Consider the following 18,837-nt stretch of genomic DNA (forward strand, 5'->3'; position numbering starts at 1 on the left):
CCACAAACAGGGTATTGTTATATGATTCTATAACTTGGGTATCTTCAGTTTGATTTTAAAGAATTAAATATACTGAAATCTAGTAAAAAATCAAATAAGTAATTTACAGTAAATAGACATACGTGCGCATATTTCTTTTAAAAATTAGTTTGCGTGTAAGCAATAATCCAGTTAGACTGCAAACACCCTTGCTGACAGAGCAGAAAAAAGTTTTCCACATATGAACAATATACAACACTGAGTACTACTACGTGTGTAACATTCATAACTTCGCATTAAGAGTCAAGAAATCGTATGAAGAAATGAAAGTCACAACATGACACTTTAATGATTAATCAACAAGTTTGTTGAAACAAACTCCGGTGATGCACATTTTGTATTAATACTGACACCATAGTCCATTCTATTTATAGACATGTTAATGTATTATGTATGCTTACTGTCAAATAACATGTCTTATAACAATTAATGTGAAATTATTTTCTGTTAACAGCATTATCATAAAAATCATCATATTTCAGTGTATTCGTACAGTACCATATTCCAGAACGAACAAAACTCATAATGCTAAATTTGTTCGTGTTTAAGGAAAATTTAATATAACTGCCAAAAGTGAAGTACAATATATTTTGCAAACTAGAAAGGCTACACCTGTCACAATGAAAACAATAGCACACTCGTTTTGACTGAGTCTGTTCGCATGAGGTTATAAAACATGTAATACGCTGAATATATTATTATATCTGTATAAAATGCTTTATAAAGTCTTATTAGTATCCAGTAACCACATTTTTGAGGAATGTAATTATTTTCGTATAACAATTAATTCTCCTATAAAATTTGTATATGTTTATGGAAGTTGCACTTACAAGTAGTTGCTTGAATATGTAAAATATGAAAATCACTAATTTGAATAAATCACCAGCTTATTGGGGTTTTTTTTGTTTATTTATATATATGTATATATATTTTATAATATGTAGTCATTTTATTTATTTGATTTATAGACTTCCATCTTGTGCCGAGTCTTTTCATTGTCAAGTGTATATATATACATTACCATAAAATTTTAGGAAAGATAAGTTTTAGTTAAAAGTTAATTGCCTCCCAAAAGTACGTTTTACAGTTACCTGAATATTACTGACTATGGTGGGAACTCGTGCTATTTTTTATCCAACTTTATCCATGTGACGCGGATTTACAAAATGATACTGCAGTCAAAGTATTGTAATTTCCTAGATAAAGCTTCTCTTGTCCGTATGTTAAATATCATATACGCATAAATAAGATGATACTTTTTGAATCCAAGGAAAAACTTTATTAATAACATTAAAATTTACTAATCATATTTAGCTAAACGTAAGTGACATGAAGAATTGTCTAGCTGTGTTGCATATTTCGTGCAGATATGAGCACTATTTATATACACATCTTGAACAATAATCCCAGTTTATGGACATGGCAATTTATTATATAGGCATTGAAAATAACAGTTATTTTCAAGGAACAGTCTTTGAACAATTAAGGTTAAAATGTTTTAAATAATTTACTACTTTAACTGTGTCTCAATCACATTCTGAAAGCCTTTTGTAAGAAACATCTAAAGGAAACTTCAGTAAAAAGTGCATTTGTATTTTTTTTAAGCTTTATTATTTCTACTTCCATTTTCTGTTTTTAAAACAAATGAAAGAACATTCTTGCCTCATTCATATAATAACGTTATAAATTTGTTGGTACGCATTAGATATTTCGCTTTTTAGGTGGACAGGTATGTCTCATGATTGTTACATTTGCTTCTATTGTGGTCTTTGTTAATCAAATAAGATGGACTTTCTGTTTATTTCAAAGTGATGTCTTAATAATGTAAAATATTCAACACTAGAAATAATTCTAACATATAGTTAAAGGAAATATTCGTACATACTTTTATAACACATGGATTTTGCGTAAGTTTTCTGCAGGTATGTTTCGGCTCTCTTGTTGAAGATTAAAATTTGCACTGATAAACCGAAAGATGAAAGACTACCAGAATATTTCTTGTACCTAAATTAATGCATTCAAGTAAGCATTTAAAGAAATATTTTTAAAGTTCGATTATTTCGTTCCTCGATACATTTTGGGGTTATCAATTTTCTTTTTTCTTTTTTTTAATGAATACATTGAATGAAGCAATGCCTGCGTATTGATGCTCTACTTCTGAGTTTTTTAGGTGTCATTTGGACAAGAAACATCGGAAGAAAAAGTTATATCTTTTTTTTTTTTTAATTCGATCAAAGTTTTAAAATGTTATTTTTCATCATAGAGTAGAGTACCCGCATGAAATTAAATAATAAATAAATGAAACATATGAACAGATGTTTTAATATAAAATACATACTTCGTAATTCTGACTTTTGAAGCTTTCATCCGATGTGGTAACACACCCTTCCTGTCATTTCACTGAGATGCAATAGAATTAGGGTGCTTTATTTGTTTTCTGAAAATGTTTAGTCCTTGCAATAACAAAGTGTGTATTGAAAAGTTTCCAGAGACACTTTGCCAAATACAAATGTTCGAGCCAGATTATCGGTAGCTATTCAATTTGAAATTCACAGACAGACAAGTCTGACTGCCATTTGCATCGGCTGTTGTTTTGTTGATTATCGAAAGATTATTATGTAAGATCGTAGTCTGCTTGCTACTTTGTATGTTTCTTTTTTAATATCAAAGGTGATTTTCACCAAGTTACTTTTGTCTTGTCGATTGTCGTAGGATTTTTTTAAATCAACAGTTGGATCTTTCTGGTGGCAAACAAACGCAGAAATGTGTTCGCATGACAGGAGAAATTGGCATTGAATTCTTTACTGACTAAAATACAAACATTTAGTAAGATGGAAAAGATTGAATGTCATTTTGCATGTTTTCTTATTTTAAATTTTAAAACGATAAGGCAGTGACTGGTGTTTTTTCCATTATATGAAACAATCGACTGGAATAAACACGTCAAACTTATTCGCGTGCTAAGCTATATGAGTGAGACATTTGTGCTCATCACTAGCTTTGATATGCAGACATTTTCTAAGAGCGAAACGTCTGCCTGAGATTTTGTATGTTTTTTCTTTATTTCAAAACTATAAGTCACCGGCGGATTTTGTAGATTGTCGTAAGATTATTGCAGGAATCAATTGAATCTTCTTACTTTGAAACTAAAGCTGTGGCAGTGAAAGTGTATCCTGCAAGCCCCTATTTTCATAATGGACACGTAAACAGTCTTGTCGCGAAATTGTATTATTTCTGAAAACGCATGGAAACTAACAGACTTTTGTTAAAATGGTAGAATCTATACAAAATGTAACTAAGTAACTATGAGTATTTATTTTATTTTAATGAAAGAAATAAACTAAATGAATATGTCTCAAAATATACTCAGTTCATTCACTTTTTAATGAAGTCTAATAGAAGGCCTGAAATACTAGACATGTTGGACATGCAAAAAACTAAATAAGTTAAAATATGTTTAAAAGAATCAATTCTCAGAAATTTTATACTATTTTGTGGATCATTTCATTTTTTTTTTTTTTGATATGGCAACAGTGTACACATGCTGTGTAATTAATACAAAAATATTCTCTCTTTTTTCAGAACTGCCGGCTTAGCTTTCTCTTTGGTAGAACGTGACTCAAAAATATAAATATGACTGTGATACTTTTTCTGGTGTTAGCGATCCTTCAATTTGCTTTGGTTGAAGGTAAAACAGGTTGTTGGGCAGCTTCAACTGCACCAGGAAAGATATGCATGTGAGTATTAATCGAATGTTCATTTATTTCCTACTTTCCTGTTTTATCTCCTCAATTAAATTCCTTCAGATCCGTTCGCTGCGTTAAATAACATAGTCACCGAATGGCGTGACGGGCTTTTGTTGCGTAGCAATAGAGGAAGCTTTAAGAATTATCTTGCCAGAACCTGCAAAAATGATTTCAAAGTACCTTTATACAAACTTTCATGATTGAAAGTCCACCAGACGATTTCCAGTATCTCCGCGTTGTCAAAAACATGCTTGCCAGGGCGTTTTAAGTATGGAAGGGAGACATCCCCATTTCCTAAATGTATAAAAGTAGGAAAATATTTGCAGTGGTCTTAACCAACTAGATCAATCGCTCTATGTGATAAACTTTTGGCGCTCTTATCTTATTTTGAGCAATTTATATATATATCCAACATGTGAGGATATATGCAACATTTGTAAATTTTCATCCATTCCTAGTCCAATCAAATGATTAAGAATAAGGAAAATTGATTCTGATAATATACTGATAAATCAAGTCAAATGTAGCGGATATTGTGTTATGCTATATCTTTTTTACCCAGACGCATAGAGAGAGGAGTTAAAGACTGCTATTTATAAGCCATTTTCTCCACTGTAATACTTATACAATTCGCCTACTAATGAATGAATGAATGAATCAACCAATCAATCAATCAACGATACATAGGAAACGGACAGACATACAGCGGCGTTTACTTTGAACACGGTTATACTAAAATGAACATACTGGTATGAATATGCAACTGACATATTTTTTTATTCGATTTTCCTTATCGATTTCAGAGAAGATGATGTATTAAATGGACAGATATCAATGGACATAAGATATACAATCACCTCTAGGTTTACACAAGTTTGCTGTGAAGCGCTAGCTTGTACTGACTTTCGTGGCTGTCGTTTAACGGATATTGGATGCGGTCAGGGCACAATGACGTCTCAACGTCTCCCCTGGGAATTAAGAGATATCAACCCTGCCGTGAGGTGTTTTGCGACCGACGCAACAAATCCTAATTATTACGCCTTTGAAGTAAGGGTCGCTTAAACCAACTCAAATATCAAATACAGAGGAATAAATAACAAACGTAAATGTTAAAAAGTGATTTCAGTATGTTATGATACAATTTTCTCTTTTACTTTTATCATTTTATCTGAAAAAATAAAAATGATAACTCAAATTTGGCGTCTTAGTATCATTTTTTTACATTTGGGAAAGCAACCGAGTCTAAATACTAAGCTGATAAGTTAATTTGGATTAGAAAATAGCCACAGAAGTTGACCAAAAAAAAATGACCTAATAGACATTATGGTCATATAACGACTCGCCAGATTTTATACATGTGTGAAAAATCTCAACATTAATAAAGTTTTAAACTTATTTGTCTAAACTTGGCATCCACTGATTACTTACGTTAGACATGATATTTTAGCACAAAAAAAAGAACAAATGGAAGTATGTAAACAATTACAGAAAAGATATATATTTCTGACTTCGAAATGCATACCATTTTTACAATTACAGTCAAACCTGTGTTAAAGACCACCTATGAACAGAGACCACCTGGCTCTAAAGACCACATGTTTTGTTTCCCATTTTAACATTTACAGTGTATTTTAACCTGTGAATAAAGACAACCTTCCAAAAAAGACCATATTTTGGCTCGCCCAAGGGTGGTCTTTATAGACAGGTTTGACTGTATAGTAATGTTTGACTGTATGGTAATGCACTTGCTTGCTGGAGAAGACGTTACATAACAGAACAGAACAGAACAGACAGAATCAATCATAAAACATTATTGGATTCAATAACGACGCTGTATTGTACGCCCATTAATGCTTTGTCACGACACATATCTATATTAAGGATATAACACAACTATTTACTATAATATAGTATGAAAGTCTTAATTTATAATTGTTCTGCAATACAATTCAAATAAAAACACAGTTATACATAATATGTTAAGTTGATGAGTACCGGCAATTATCTTACCACAATCTACAAAAACCGCTTGTGTAAATAATGTCGATGTCTGTGTACCATACCATCATGCAAATAATAACGCGTCAATAACTGGTTTGTAATATACCGGTAGAAATTGCCAGGATTGGTAAGTGGTGCATCAATAGAATGAGCCATGGATGGTCAGTGTTTGACTGACAGAATTAGCGGTGACTGGTCAGTGTCGGACCGGAAGAATGGGTCATGACGGTTAAAATATTGCTATGGAAGTCGTCCATAGACATCAAATACCTATCGCACAATTTACCAAGACAATGAAATTTAAACAGTAATATTTACAAATCCCAACCTGGTATATTGTTAAGTGCAAGTTGCAACACGTTTATACCATTGATAATTGTTAATTTAATTTTACACAAAATATGCTTCGTGATGACATTATGCAGCTATTTTTGTAACATATATATGTGGAGTTCTTAATTGCACATGATTCATAAAGTTGCAGAATTTTGAGGCAACTATTCTTTATGATACCCAAGCGCTGATCCTACCACGGTTAGATGATAACCTAAACATACTCTTAATGTGTACCATGCCCTTTCAAGCAGCACAATGGCAACATAAGAAATTAAATTTCGTTTAATTGCAAACAGATAGTGATATGATGCAAAAATATCTGCCACAAACTGAGTATTTTTAGATGATTTTTAAACTTGAGTATCTTCAGTTTGATTTCAAAAGGATTGAAGAAATTAAAATGTGTGAAAAAGATCCAATCAGTAATTTACAATAAATAGACATGTACGCGCATATTTCTTTTTAATCAATTTGGACTGTAAACACATTTGTTGACTGACAGACGGAACAGACAAAACATTTACAAAGATGAACAATATCACTTGTTGGGTCCAATAAATCAAAGTTATTCTATTTCAAACATGACACTTTAATGATTTATTATCAAATTTGTGAAAATTTGTCTCATTGTGATGCACATTTCGTACAAGCACTATAATTTATATATACACAAAGTGTACAATAAATACTGAGACCATAGCCCATTTTATTAATAGACATGATAATTTATTATGTATTCTGTCAAATAACTGGTGTCTTTAAACAATTAAAATCATCTCACTGTGTATTATTAAAGCGCCATATTCCAGAACAAACCTCAAAATGCTAAATTTGTTCGTGTTTAAGGAAATCAATTGTCTAAAGTGAGGTAAAAGTAAAATGGCTTAAACAATACAAGTAATTATAGCACACTCGTTTTGACTGAGTCTACTCGCATGAGGTAATAAAACGTGCAACACCTCTCACACGCCCTAGCACCGTCTGAATATTTCATTATATTTGCAGAAAAAATGCTTTAGAAAGGCCTATTATAACAATAACAATTTTATCAGGATTATAATTATTTTCGTCTGACCATTATTTCTCCTCTAAAATTTGTATATGATTTTTAAAGGTGCGCTTGGTTGCTTAATATGTAAAATATGTAAAAAAACATGGAAATCACAAATTTGAAAAAAAATCGCATACTTATTTTATTTCACAAAGAGTATTAATTACAACACAAATTTAGAAGAAACAGTTTTAAGTCGAAAAACTAATAATTAATTGCCATTAAAAATTACGTTTCAAATGTACATGAATATTACTGACAGGAACTCGTACTATTTTGTATCCAGTTGTATCTACGTGACGCTCGATATATAACGAATGAAATTGCAGATAACCTTTCTTAGTACATGAAATTCTACAGATTTAAGGGAATCAAATACCGTAAATTTGTATTGTTCAACAAAAACAGTAATTTCCTAGAGTAAAGCTTTTCTTGCACATATGGTTATTATAACATCATATGTGCACAAATAGCGTGACACGTCGTTTTGAAGTCCAGGAAACAGAAGCAGAAAATTATTAAAAACATGACACTTTACTATTAAATTAGCAAAATGTATCATGAATAATTATCTGCCCGCTTTGCACATTTCGTGCAGAACTATGCACTATTTATACACAGCTTAAACAATTATCCCAGTTAACAAACAAGGCAATACATTACATAGGCAACGAAAATAGCGGTTATTTTCAAGAAACAGGCCTTAAACGAATGTGGTTAAACTATTGTTTATTATATATTTTAGATATGTATGAATTGTGTTCTGATATCCTCTTGTAAGAAACATCTAATAGATATTTCAATAAAACGTATATTTGCATTTTTGAAGTTTATTTATTTCCATTTTAACTTTCTTTTTGTAAAACCAACGAAGGAACAACCTTGCCTTATTCATTTAATAATGCTAATTTTTTGGTGCTCATTACGTACTTCGCCTTTCAAACGGACAGGTTAGTTTCATGTTTATAACATTTGCTTTTTGTGGTCTTTGTTTATAAATAAGATGGACTTTTCCTTTAATTCAAAAAGATGTCTAAATAATGTAAAATATTTAATACCTTCCTTTCTCAATTAAAAAATCTAATATTCAAGAAAATATATCGTTCATTTAAAATACATGGAAAGTGGCATACGTTTTTTGCAGATATGTATCGACTCTCTTGTTTAGATTAAGTTTTAACACTGATAAACCGAAAGATGAAATACTATTATGATATTTCTTGTACTTAATTAATGCATTCAAGTAAGCTCTTAAAGAAACAATTTAAAGTTCGATTATTTCGTTCGTCTCTACATTTTGCAGTCATTAATTTTGCTTTTATTATGCCCCCCTTCGAAGAAGGTGGGGTATATAGTTTTGCATATGTCGGTCGGTCTGTCAGTCGAAATGTAAACCAATCCGTTTCCGGATGATAACTCAAGAACGCTTGGGCCTAGGATCATGAAAGTTGATAGGGAGGTTGGTCATCACCAGCAGATGACCACTATTGAATTTGAGGTCATAATCAAAGTCAAAGTTCAAGGTCACATTGGCCAGAAACAATTAAACGGTTTTCGGACGATAAATGAAGAATGTTTGGGCCAAGGATCATGAAAGTTGATAGGGAGGTTGGTCATCACCAGCAGATGACCACTATTGAATTTGAGGTCATAGTCAAAGTCAAAGTCGAAGTCAAAGTTCAAGGTCACATTGGCCAGAAACAATTAAACGGTTTCCGGACGATAAATGAAGAATGTTTGGGCCAATGATCATGAAAGTTTATAGAGAGATCGATCATGACCAGCAAATGACCCCTATTGATTTTGAGGCCAGTAGGTCAAAGGTCAAGGTTACAGTAACCCGGAACAGTTAAACCATTTCCGGACGATCACTTGAGAGCGCTTTGGCCTAGGATCATGAAACTTGATAGGGAGGTTTGTCATGACCAGTAGATCACCCCTATTGATTTTGAGCTCAGTAGGCCAAAGGTGAAGGTCACATTGACCCGGAACACTTAAAACCTTTTTCGGACGATAACTTGAGAATACTTGGGCATAGGATCAAGAATCTTAATAGGGAGGTTGATTATGACCAGCAGATGACCCCTGTTGAATCTGAGGTCAATAGGTCAAAGGTCAAGGTCTCATTGAACCAGAACACTAGAAATTTTGCTTACAGTGAGCAAATAATTTCTGTTTCTTGTGTAATTACTGAATGTATCAAGAGGGGCATTTCGTGTTCTGCGAGCTCTTGTTTGTCATGAGTACATTGAATAAATCCATGAATGCGAATTACGCGTTTTAGGTGGCACGAGCACCAGAAACATCAGAAACAATGTATATGGGCCGTTCCATGAGAAAACCTGTATTAATGACATAAAAATCAAAACTGAGATAACAAAATATTCATGAGGAACATCCTTTGGCCTTTCAAATCTGAAAATTTGAAGTAATTATCTTCACTATTTCAAGAGTTACAATGCCTTTAAGCATTTTAAGACGTGACGCTAACAACGTCACGAAAACAGTATGACGTCGCTATGCATGTTGTGTATTTTTCAAGTCATTAATGCAACATATATATCATACGTATCACATATTAGATATCATGCATTTGAATATTTAGGAACAGTTTAAAATGATTTTTCTGAAAAATAACCTATCCGTATGTTTTTGGTTTCATGACGGACCTTTTATCTATAAACTTCCATATTTTGATGATGCATACGTGCTTTAAAATTATCGTTGCCACGGCAACACAAATAATATTTATTTGTAAAATATGGTAGAATTCGATTTGCCTTGGATAACTTTATTACAATAAAGTTGTTTATAGATTTTTCATGACCATAAGAAAAACAGTGATTTTCCAGTATTTTAAACTACTTATTATGCAATAATTATATCATGTGACTAATACAGGTTTTCTCATGGAACGCCCCATATCTTTTTCATTCGATCAAAGCTTTAATATGTTAATTTTCATTAAAATAGGTAACTTTCGAGCTTAGTGTACATACTTCCAGCTTTGCAAGTTAGGCTTCGCAGATTTGCCATATGATAAACGGAACATTGAATGAACAGAAGTTCATATGTGAAATTCAGGCATCGAGATTCTGCATTTTGAAACTTGCATCCGATGTGGCACAAAAGTCACATGTCGCATGCTTTATGTCATTTCACTGAGATGTAATAGAATGAGATTATATTTCTAGTTTTATGAAAAATTTTTAGTCATATTGATAGCAAATTTTGTAAAGAAAAATTGTCAGATTTGTAACTGAAGGACACTTTGCCAAATACAAATGTACTAGTCAGATTGTCGGTAATAATTGAATTTCAACAAGCTCTACTGCCGTTTACACCTGCTGGTTTTTGTCGATTATCGTAGGATTATTTTGTAAGGGCGGAAACTCTGCTGCCATTTTGTAGGTTGTTTTTTTTTACTTCTAAGTCTGTACGGCACCAAACGGATTTTGACTATCTAAGTATTAATGCTTGACTCAACTGACAGCTATGTGAAGGAGAAATAATTACTAATGATAGTGTGTATGTTTTCATTTTTTTTTAGATATTAAAACTGTCAGGCACCTACTGGTTTTTGCCGATTATCATAAGATTATTGCTTGAATTATTCGACTGATTTTACTAACAGAAACACGTAGAAATGCGTTCGCGGAGTTAATGTATGTGAATGAGACTTTGACGCTTATTTCAGACATTTTGTAAGAGCGAAAAGACTGCCTGACATTTTGTAAGGTACTGTAAGGCATCGACTGGATTTTGTAGATTATCGTAGGACTATTGTCAGAATCAATCGGATCTTCTTTCTATCAAAATAAAATTCGTAGAAACGTGTTTGCCTGTATGACTTATATGCAAATGTAGTGAATAACGAACTGTAATGAATAACGTATGAATGCACATGCACGTCGCTTTACGTAAGTACAGTTACTGTAATATTTCACAAAGAAATATTTGCTACTAGTATTAAATCATTTTATTACGTTAGAGTAAAGGTACTGGCTGAACAAAAGATTTACTGACTTGTCTTACAGAAAATTGTACGCACACGAAATCGTCAAACCTAACAAACGTTTATTTATCATGCAGTGTAAAATCTTAAATGTCAAGGTATCATGTTTAAAGTATACCTTCTTTATCATATTATAGCGTTAATAATTGTGCTGTCCGCTGCCATGTAAGTGTCTTTTATATTTCTTTTTTGTTTTACTTTTTTCTATTATTAAGTAGATGTTTAATGATAAAATATTATTTCGTTTATGCACGTATGAATGTAATTTCAAAGAAATATTTCTTTCATATCAGACTTGTCTAGAAAAGTCGTGTTCACATTCAGTTACTAATATTACAATACTTTTGGGGTTGGCGTGTGTGTGGCGGGGAGAGAGAGAGAGGGAAGGATGGGGATGCGGTGTTTCAAGAAGCTTCGAGGCAGAGGTGAAAATATTTTGGACTATTTGACAAATACATCTGAAGTGATTCTAACAAATGAAAATATATTTTAAATCTGTCTTTTGTTTGCAAAGATCATGGCGTTATTTCTGTTGACATAAGCAGTGTAAATAATATTCTTATAAAAGTTTTCATATACAAGCAAATAATAACTTGTTTTCACCATGCTTCCTCATTAGAAGTACAAGAAACGAGGTAAAAACATGAGCAGTAGATAAAACTCATTGTTTGTTCAATGTTTGACTTTTTAAACATTACAAATCTGCGCATTCAGATAGCTCAAATTTGACGTCAACGGCAGTGCCTTTCAATATAAAAACAAATGATGTCCATTGGGTAATTTTCGAGTAAGTTTTATTTAGAGAATTAATGTTTAGCAGCCTTGTTCGCGGTGTTAAGAATCCGCGTAAGGCAAACATTTATATTTTAGGACATGATTACGATGCAGATGAATATTTTGAATTCACGAGTAGCATTATTCGCGAGTATTAACAAAAGTAGGAATATCGCGACACAAACTAAAGTAAACTTTGTTTCTTTATACGGAGTGTGATGTGCTTTGTCTTTTTTCATGTTGTACCGGGAGGGTTATGTCGAAAGTAAAATTTCTCTACTCAGATATGTATTCCTAAAGAAACTGAACAGTAGTTTATTGCCAGCTTTACAAACTCATTCAGGGGCTGTCAATATGGTCTCTACTCTAAGCAGGCCAAACAATTAGAATGATAAGACAGCGGAGTCCAGCGCTATAATTTCTTACTACCATTATATTCTTTTGTACTTGTCGCATTGCATATCCATTGGTGATTTTGAGCAAAATGTGGGTTTGCCGGTAATTAAGCGGTTAATACTCCCCAGTGGTGTTTCTATCACTGGCCGCTCCAAGGCGATGTCTCACTGAGTTTCTTACTCTTTAGCCTGCTGGCGGCAAGTGATTTTACCTTTGCGACCAATGCAGACCAATCATGGTCTGCACTGTTCGCTATTAAGTTAGTAAATTTTCAGTGAACAAATTTGAATAATAAGTGGTTCTGCCCAAATTGAATGTCTATCTTTAACATATACATACATACACTGGTGTAGGGTTTTGACCTGGGAGGCTAAATACACGGGATGTTACTGTTCTTATTTGATATTTTTCCTTGTTTTCGTGTACTTCGTTTTTTTTAAAGTTTATAAAGTAAAACTCAGTCACTATAATTGTCATAGCTTTCACCACCGGTTTGACAGTTGCAGTAAAAGTTAAGTCGACACACCCCTATTATCATAGCGGACGCGTAGACGATCTTGTCGCAAAATTGTATCATTTCGAGAAACGCCTGGAAACTAGCAGACGTTTTTTTTTTAATTAAAAGAAAAATAATTTCGTATGAGTATCTATTTCATTAATTTTTAATGAAAAAAAAAACAACTAAACTATGTTGGGTATATCTGAAAATACTAGAAAAATTTAGACATGCAAAAATATCCAAAAAGATTAAAATATATTTGAATTGAATGCAATAATCACAAGAACTTTTATAGCAATGTGTGATATCTGACGTCAAACAAAGCAGATTTACTATTGACATTTTGTGTTGCTGTTTTTAATGTTCCTGATTTTTTTCAGCATTGCTGATTTAATCAGTTAAATTCCTGTTTTCAGATTTGCCATCGTACTTTCTATTTGGTAGACAGTATTGCCCAAAAAATAGTGATGATACTATTCCTGATGGTAGCGATCCTTCAATTTGCTCTGGTTAAAGGTCCGCCAGGTTGCTGGGCTGGTCCAACTCAACCGGGAAAGGTTTGCATGTAAGTCTTAAATATAAATTTCCATTTATTTACTACCAATACATTTTCCTTCCAACTACATAGTTTTTCAGACAAGTTGGTTCTAAAGCTCATATAATCAGTCGACTCTAAATGATATTTTGCTAATTGCGTAAAACAAACCTCAGGCCCTACACGTTTTATTAAGCTATATGATTGAAAATAGGTAAATCTACAACTAAGAAAAGTTTCATTAAAATATTCATTGTGAAACTTTTTCTAGATGTTAATATGTCAACAAATGTGTGTTTTCCCCTAAATTTATTTTTCTAGTCGGTCAAAATACAGGCGCACGATCCTATAATGTCGAATATGCCGAACTTTCCAAGTAGAGCTATATTCTGAACTTTCAAAAATCAAACTTTAATCAATTTCTATGTTTTGGAAAAACAATAGACTCGAACGTACAGAAGTAACTTAGGGTGATACGCATACAAATAAATAAGAGAAACATAGGAAAACGAACGATAAGACCTAATGCGGCGTTTTACTTGCAGTTAAACTAAAATGATCGTACCGGTATGTATATGCTACTTACATCTTTTAATGATATTTCCAATCGACTTCCGTTATCAATTTCAGAGACGGTAACGTATTAAATGGACAAATATCAATGGACATAAGGTATACAATCACTTCCAGGTTTACACATATTTGCTGTCAAGCGCTAGCTTGTACGGACTTTCGTGGCTGCCTTTTAAAGGATATTGGATGCGGCCAGGGCACAGTGTCGTCTCAACGTCTCCCCTGGGAATTGAGAGACATCAATCCTCTCGTTAGATGTTATGCGACCGACGCAACAAATCCTGATTATTACGACTTTGAAGTAAGAGTCGTCTAGACTAGCACAAATTTCAAATATAATAATAAAAATTCAATATCAAACTATCCAGAATATGAAAACAGAAATGAAAATGAAATATATTTGATTCAGTATTTGATGACACAGATGTCTCTGTTAGTTAATAAAATAAAAATGATTACTTGAATCTGCCAATTTCGTGTCATTTCTTCACATATTGGAAATACCCTCTGAATACTCACTTGAGAAGTAAGTTCAGATCAGAAAATTGCCACACAAATTGACCAAAAGAAACGGCTAAGACAAGTACTAAAAATTGTCAAAATCATTGTATTTTATGAACTAATAACGAAAACGTAAGCACTGATAGTGACTGACTCATTTTTCATTCTTTATTTGCTGTTATTATAGTTAAATTGTTGTTGATAATAAGATTTGGGTTAATTTATGGTTGATTTGGGTTAATTGAAAGTCGAAATTACTTGGCATGTCTAATGTACGATATTTAGCAGGGTTTCCAGAAAAAAAGAATATAAGTCTTACATGCGAATACACCGAAGTCGTTGTTAATGCAGACTTCACAGGTGACAGAACTGACTTTTTTATCAAGCAAGACAAATTGTCAAGCAACTATTCTTGCTTGATGCTTGGACCTATAACAGTTACTGTGACAGTTCAGTAACTGAAGTGGTTAAAGATTCTTCGAAATGACATATCTGATAACGAGGATGAAAGATCTTCTTCGTGTCAAAATACCAATACCATGTCCAGAAAAAATATCACCTTACCTAAGTCTGAATCAAATATTAATTAATAGATGTAGCATAACATTTCATTGTATATAGTATACAATGTAACATTAAGTACCAGCGAATGAATGAATGACTGAATGAATGAATGAATGAACGAACGAACGAACGAACGAATTACGCATGTACAAATTGTATAAGATAATTGATTGTTGGACGAAAATAGTAACAATCCTGATAGAATTAATATTGTATGCTTAGAAGACTATATAGACCTTTCTAAAGCATTTGTCTACAAATATAATGAAGTATTCAGTGTGAGAGCTGATGCATGTTTTAATACCTCGTGCGAGAAGACTCAGTTAAACGAGTGTGCTATACTTTCATTGTTATAGCCTTTCTAATTTACAAATGTATTGTACTCCACTTTTGACAATTACATATCCTTACAAAAGTAAAATAATGGCATTTTGAGATCTGTTCTTAAGTAATGCGTTTTATTTATGCTCTGTAATGTGGTGATTTTAATGAGAATGCTGATATTAAACAATAATTTAACCTCAGTTGTTTAAGTACCAACAGTTATTTGACAGTAAGCATTCATAATAAAATACCATGACTCTGTTAACAGAATGAACTATTTTGTCCGTATTATTTATTCACTTTGTGTACATAAGGTGTATATGTAAATAATGCTTGTACAAAATGTGCGTCGTAGAGAGAGAAACTTTCACAATTTGCTAATTAATTATTAAAGTTCCATGTAGTGATTTAATTTCCTAATAAATGTCCTGGACCTAACAAGTGATAGGTTGCCCTTAATTAGAATACGAACACTAAAAAGTTTTATGCTCTGAAAATACATTTTCTGAAAATTAATGCAAAGTTGTATATTGTACACACTTACTCTCGTAGTAATACTCAGTGTTGTATATTGTTTGTCTATGGATGTTCCGTCTCTCAGCAAGTATGTTTGGGTTAAAAGAAAAATGCATGGGAGATGTCTATTCATCATGTTCATTATAAATTACTAATTTGATCTTAGTTACACATTTTAGTTTTATTTATTTTTGTTTGTTTGTTTGTTTTGGGTTTAACGCCGTTTTTCAACAGTATCTAATCCTTTAGAAATCAAATTGAAAATACTCAAGTTTTAAAAATTCTTTAAAGAGTGCACAGTTTGTGGCAGTTTATGCATCATGTCACTATCTGTTTGCATTTACACACACACACAAAAAAAAAGAACTCATAATGTTGTCACTGGGCTGACACACATTGAGGGTATGTTTTAGGTTATCATCTGAACGTGGTAGGATCAGCATTCAGGTATCAGAAAGAATATTTGACAAATAACTCTGCAACTTTATAAATTATGTGCATTAAAAACTCCACATACAGATGTTACGAAATAAAGTTGCATAATTTCATCATGAAGCATGTTTTGTGTAAAAAATGACAGGTCGGTGTGACCTGTCGCTCCCCTTTTGCCGATCTTGATTAATAACTTTTTTATATTTATTAGTGTACCGGCTTCCTGTTGCTTCCGGATATTAAATAGTGCGATTTATTCTAGAATATCTGTCAATTCACATTTAAAGCTACTAACGACGCGCTGTTACTCAGTTATGCTATATCTATTATCTATTATATAACACTTGTTGCGAATACGTGTACGTTATTGTCACCAATCATAATGTACATAATTGTCACAGTCATAATATTATAGAACAGAAATGAACAGGACAAATATTAATAAAACTGGTTTTTGCCAATATGCTGTTAATGCATGTGTTAATGCAGTGACATTAAAATGTTTTGTTCTGTCCAGATGAAAAGAAGCATTATATACATTTGCTGATTATGAGTTTTACTCCCGTTTCGTATATAAAGTTAATTCAAATATTTAAAAACGAATCTTCTTATCACATCAAAATTCTTACCAATACATCGGAACAAATTTCTTACGACGGTCTCAGTTAATGCCATTTCCACTTTTAAACGGCATAACAGAACATTTTTATGCACGGTGCTTGAGTAAGAAATATTTCCTTACACCGGGCGACAATGCGGCATTGCGAGGGTTTGCCAATGTACTAATCTCGCTACTATGTGTCATTATCTAAGCTGAATTTCATTTTCCCGATGCGAGAATTAAGAAAGACATGCGTTATTAAGACGATAATTATCATCCTAAAAACCTCGCGATGATTGTATATATGTTTTGAGACAAGGCGACAATGCGCATGGTCGCGTGTTAGTGAGGCCAGAATTAAAGTGGCACGAACAGGATTCCATAGCAACCTATTATTTCCATCCGGAACTTCTACTAGTGATAAATTCTTGTATTGGCTTACTGAAAACCGATCTTTCATAACAACTTGACAATCTATGAGCGACGGACAGATATTTATCGTATGCTGCATTACGTCATATATCATAAAACATGGACACACCGTCTGCTCCTATTCCGAGAATTATGAATAACGACAGAATTAGAAAGTAGCCAATGCATTCGAAACGAATGACAAGGTTATATATCAAGTTCCCTGTAAAGAAACTAGCAAATATGCTCAGAATTGCAAATCCTGCTATCCATAGTGACCTGTTGTGTAGCAGTATAACAAGAAATATAAAAGTCATACTGGCCCCCGCCCAGAGTACGTCTTTCATTTCTTCGTTCCTGGCACTGTACATCCACATTTCTTCGGAACGGTATGAGAATTCATCCACATCATCATATTTTTCGAGAAATACGTATCATGTTTACCCCGGCGTATTTTTCAGCTTCCATTTTTAAATCCGTGGTACTAAATGTCTCGTGTGGTGTTCCGAGTGAGAAAACTGACCGTATCTTCTTTGATTTAACTCCATTCTATGAAACCTCGTGGGTATTAGCAAGAAAAAGTCTAAAATCGTCCCTCGTCGGATTGTTTGTTGAAACAGTACTTCTTTAATATTGTCATAATTTTTTGTCAATAAAAACAGGGCTTATATTTAGAATTACAAAACATATAGATCTACTTGATTTTGAAACACAGTAAAGATCTTCCGTTGGCATTGCGTTTTCAATGCCACTGAATGTCAGTACTAGTTTTAGGCTTGCTTTGTTGGTTTAGACAAACTATACAACAACATGTGCAATGTTCACATAAATAACTCTCGGCCAAATCGACTGCAATAAAAAAAAAACACATTAAATTATGTTTGCAAGACCGGTAGTAATCTTTGACGAGACAAATAAGTTTTTCACTTGATTGCTGTTCAAATTATCCAATCCACTGATCTAACTGCATTCATCTGTACCAATATTTCATTATTAACGGCCGTTGTCTTTACCTAAATTATCAAGGCGTACCAACTTCAAAAGTAAATACTTTTGCAGAAAAGCTGCTGTTTCGAATAATTACAGAGAAATAATTGAACTGTATCATGGGATATTTCAAATATTTCAGGTTTGCGTATAAAAAAGAAGATTTGCGGCAGATTCATCATATGACTCATTTTGTCGAAAACGTGCACACTTTTTCTGCAATTTCTCGCTGAAAAATATCCTGTTTACGCCATGATTTCGTCGGAAAAGTCCTTTTTTTAAACAGGGAATCAGTCTGCATAATTCTTTCTGCTAAGATATTGCGGGAAAATGTAAACATCATGCCAATACTCATTTTTACCAAAATAGGTGCATGTATATACTGTACTGTCGTCGGCAGATCAACGACATTCACAAGACTCGGTTGAACGGTGTGCAACTGTAATATGTATAAAATCCGTTTACTATATTATAGGTAGTTCTACACATTTGAGTAACAGAAAGTAACAGCGAAACGTTATTAAAGCGGAAAATCT

The 18,837-nt window shown here is 32.8% G+C and overlaps 1 protein-coding gene across 7 annotated transcripts; it reads left to right on the plus strand.

Annotated features, from left to right (window-relative positions):
- The first annotated feature begins 1,411 nt into the window (after nucleotides 1-1,411).
- On the plus strand, nucleotides 1,412-14,429 carry LOC123532043 (insoluble matrix shell protein 3-like). Of its 7 annotated transcripts, none has more exons than XR_006682561.2 (5): nucleotides 1,412-1,526; nucleotides 3,622-3,776; nucleotides 4,589-8,123; nucleotides 13,274-13,422; nucleotides 14,023-14,429. XR_006682561.2 is itself a non-coding variant. In XM_053517561.1 (3 exons), exons 1-3 carry the CDS (start codon nucleotides 11,407-11,409, stop codon nucleotides 14,279-14,281), a joined length of 615 nt encoding a protein of 204 aa, XP_053373536.1. In that variant the 5' UTR covers nucleotides 11,369-11,406; the 3' UTR covers nucleotides 14,282-14,429. The 7 variants fall into 7 exon arrangements, 1 of the variants encoding a protein (XP_053373536.1); XR_006682558.2 differs by lacking the exon at nucleotides 1,412-1,526 and adding an exon at nucleotides 1,616-1,768; XR_006682557.2 differs by lacking the exon at nucleotides 1,412-1,526 and adding an exon at nucleotides 1,775-1,961.
- The last annotated feature ends 4,408 nt before the right edge of the window (nucleotides 14,430-18,837 follow it).

The sequence above is a fragment of the Mercenaria mercenaria genome, chromosome 11 (assembly GCF_021730395.1).
Source record: "Mercenaria mercenaria strain notata chromosome 11, MADL_Memer_1, whole genome shotgun sequence".
NCBI classification, from domain to species: Eukaryota; Metazoa; Mollusca; class Bivalvia; order Venerida; family Veneridae; genus Mercenaria; species Mercenaria mercenaria.

What these genes read in the sequence shown, in the direction of transcription:
- LOC123532043 (XM_053517561.1), top strand. Translation starts at nt 11,407, where the DNA reads ATGTTTAATGATAAAATATTATTTCGTTTATGCACGTATGAATGTAAT. An exon ending in CAAGAAGCTTCGAGGCAGAG is followed by an intron (nt 11,614 to 13,273) that starts GTGAAAATATTT and finishes TCCTGTTTTCAG; the next exon opens with ATTTGCCATCGTACTTTCTA. An exon ending in CAACCGGGAAAGGTTTGCAT is followed by an intron (nt 13,423 to 14,022) that starts GTAAGTCTTAAA and finishes TATCAATTTCAG; the next exon opens with AGACGGTAACGTATTAAATG.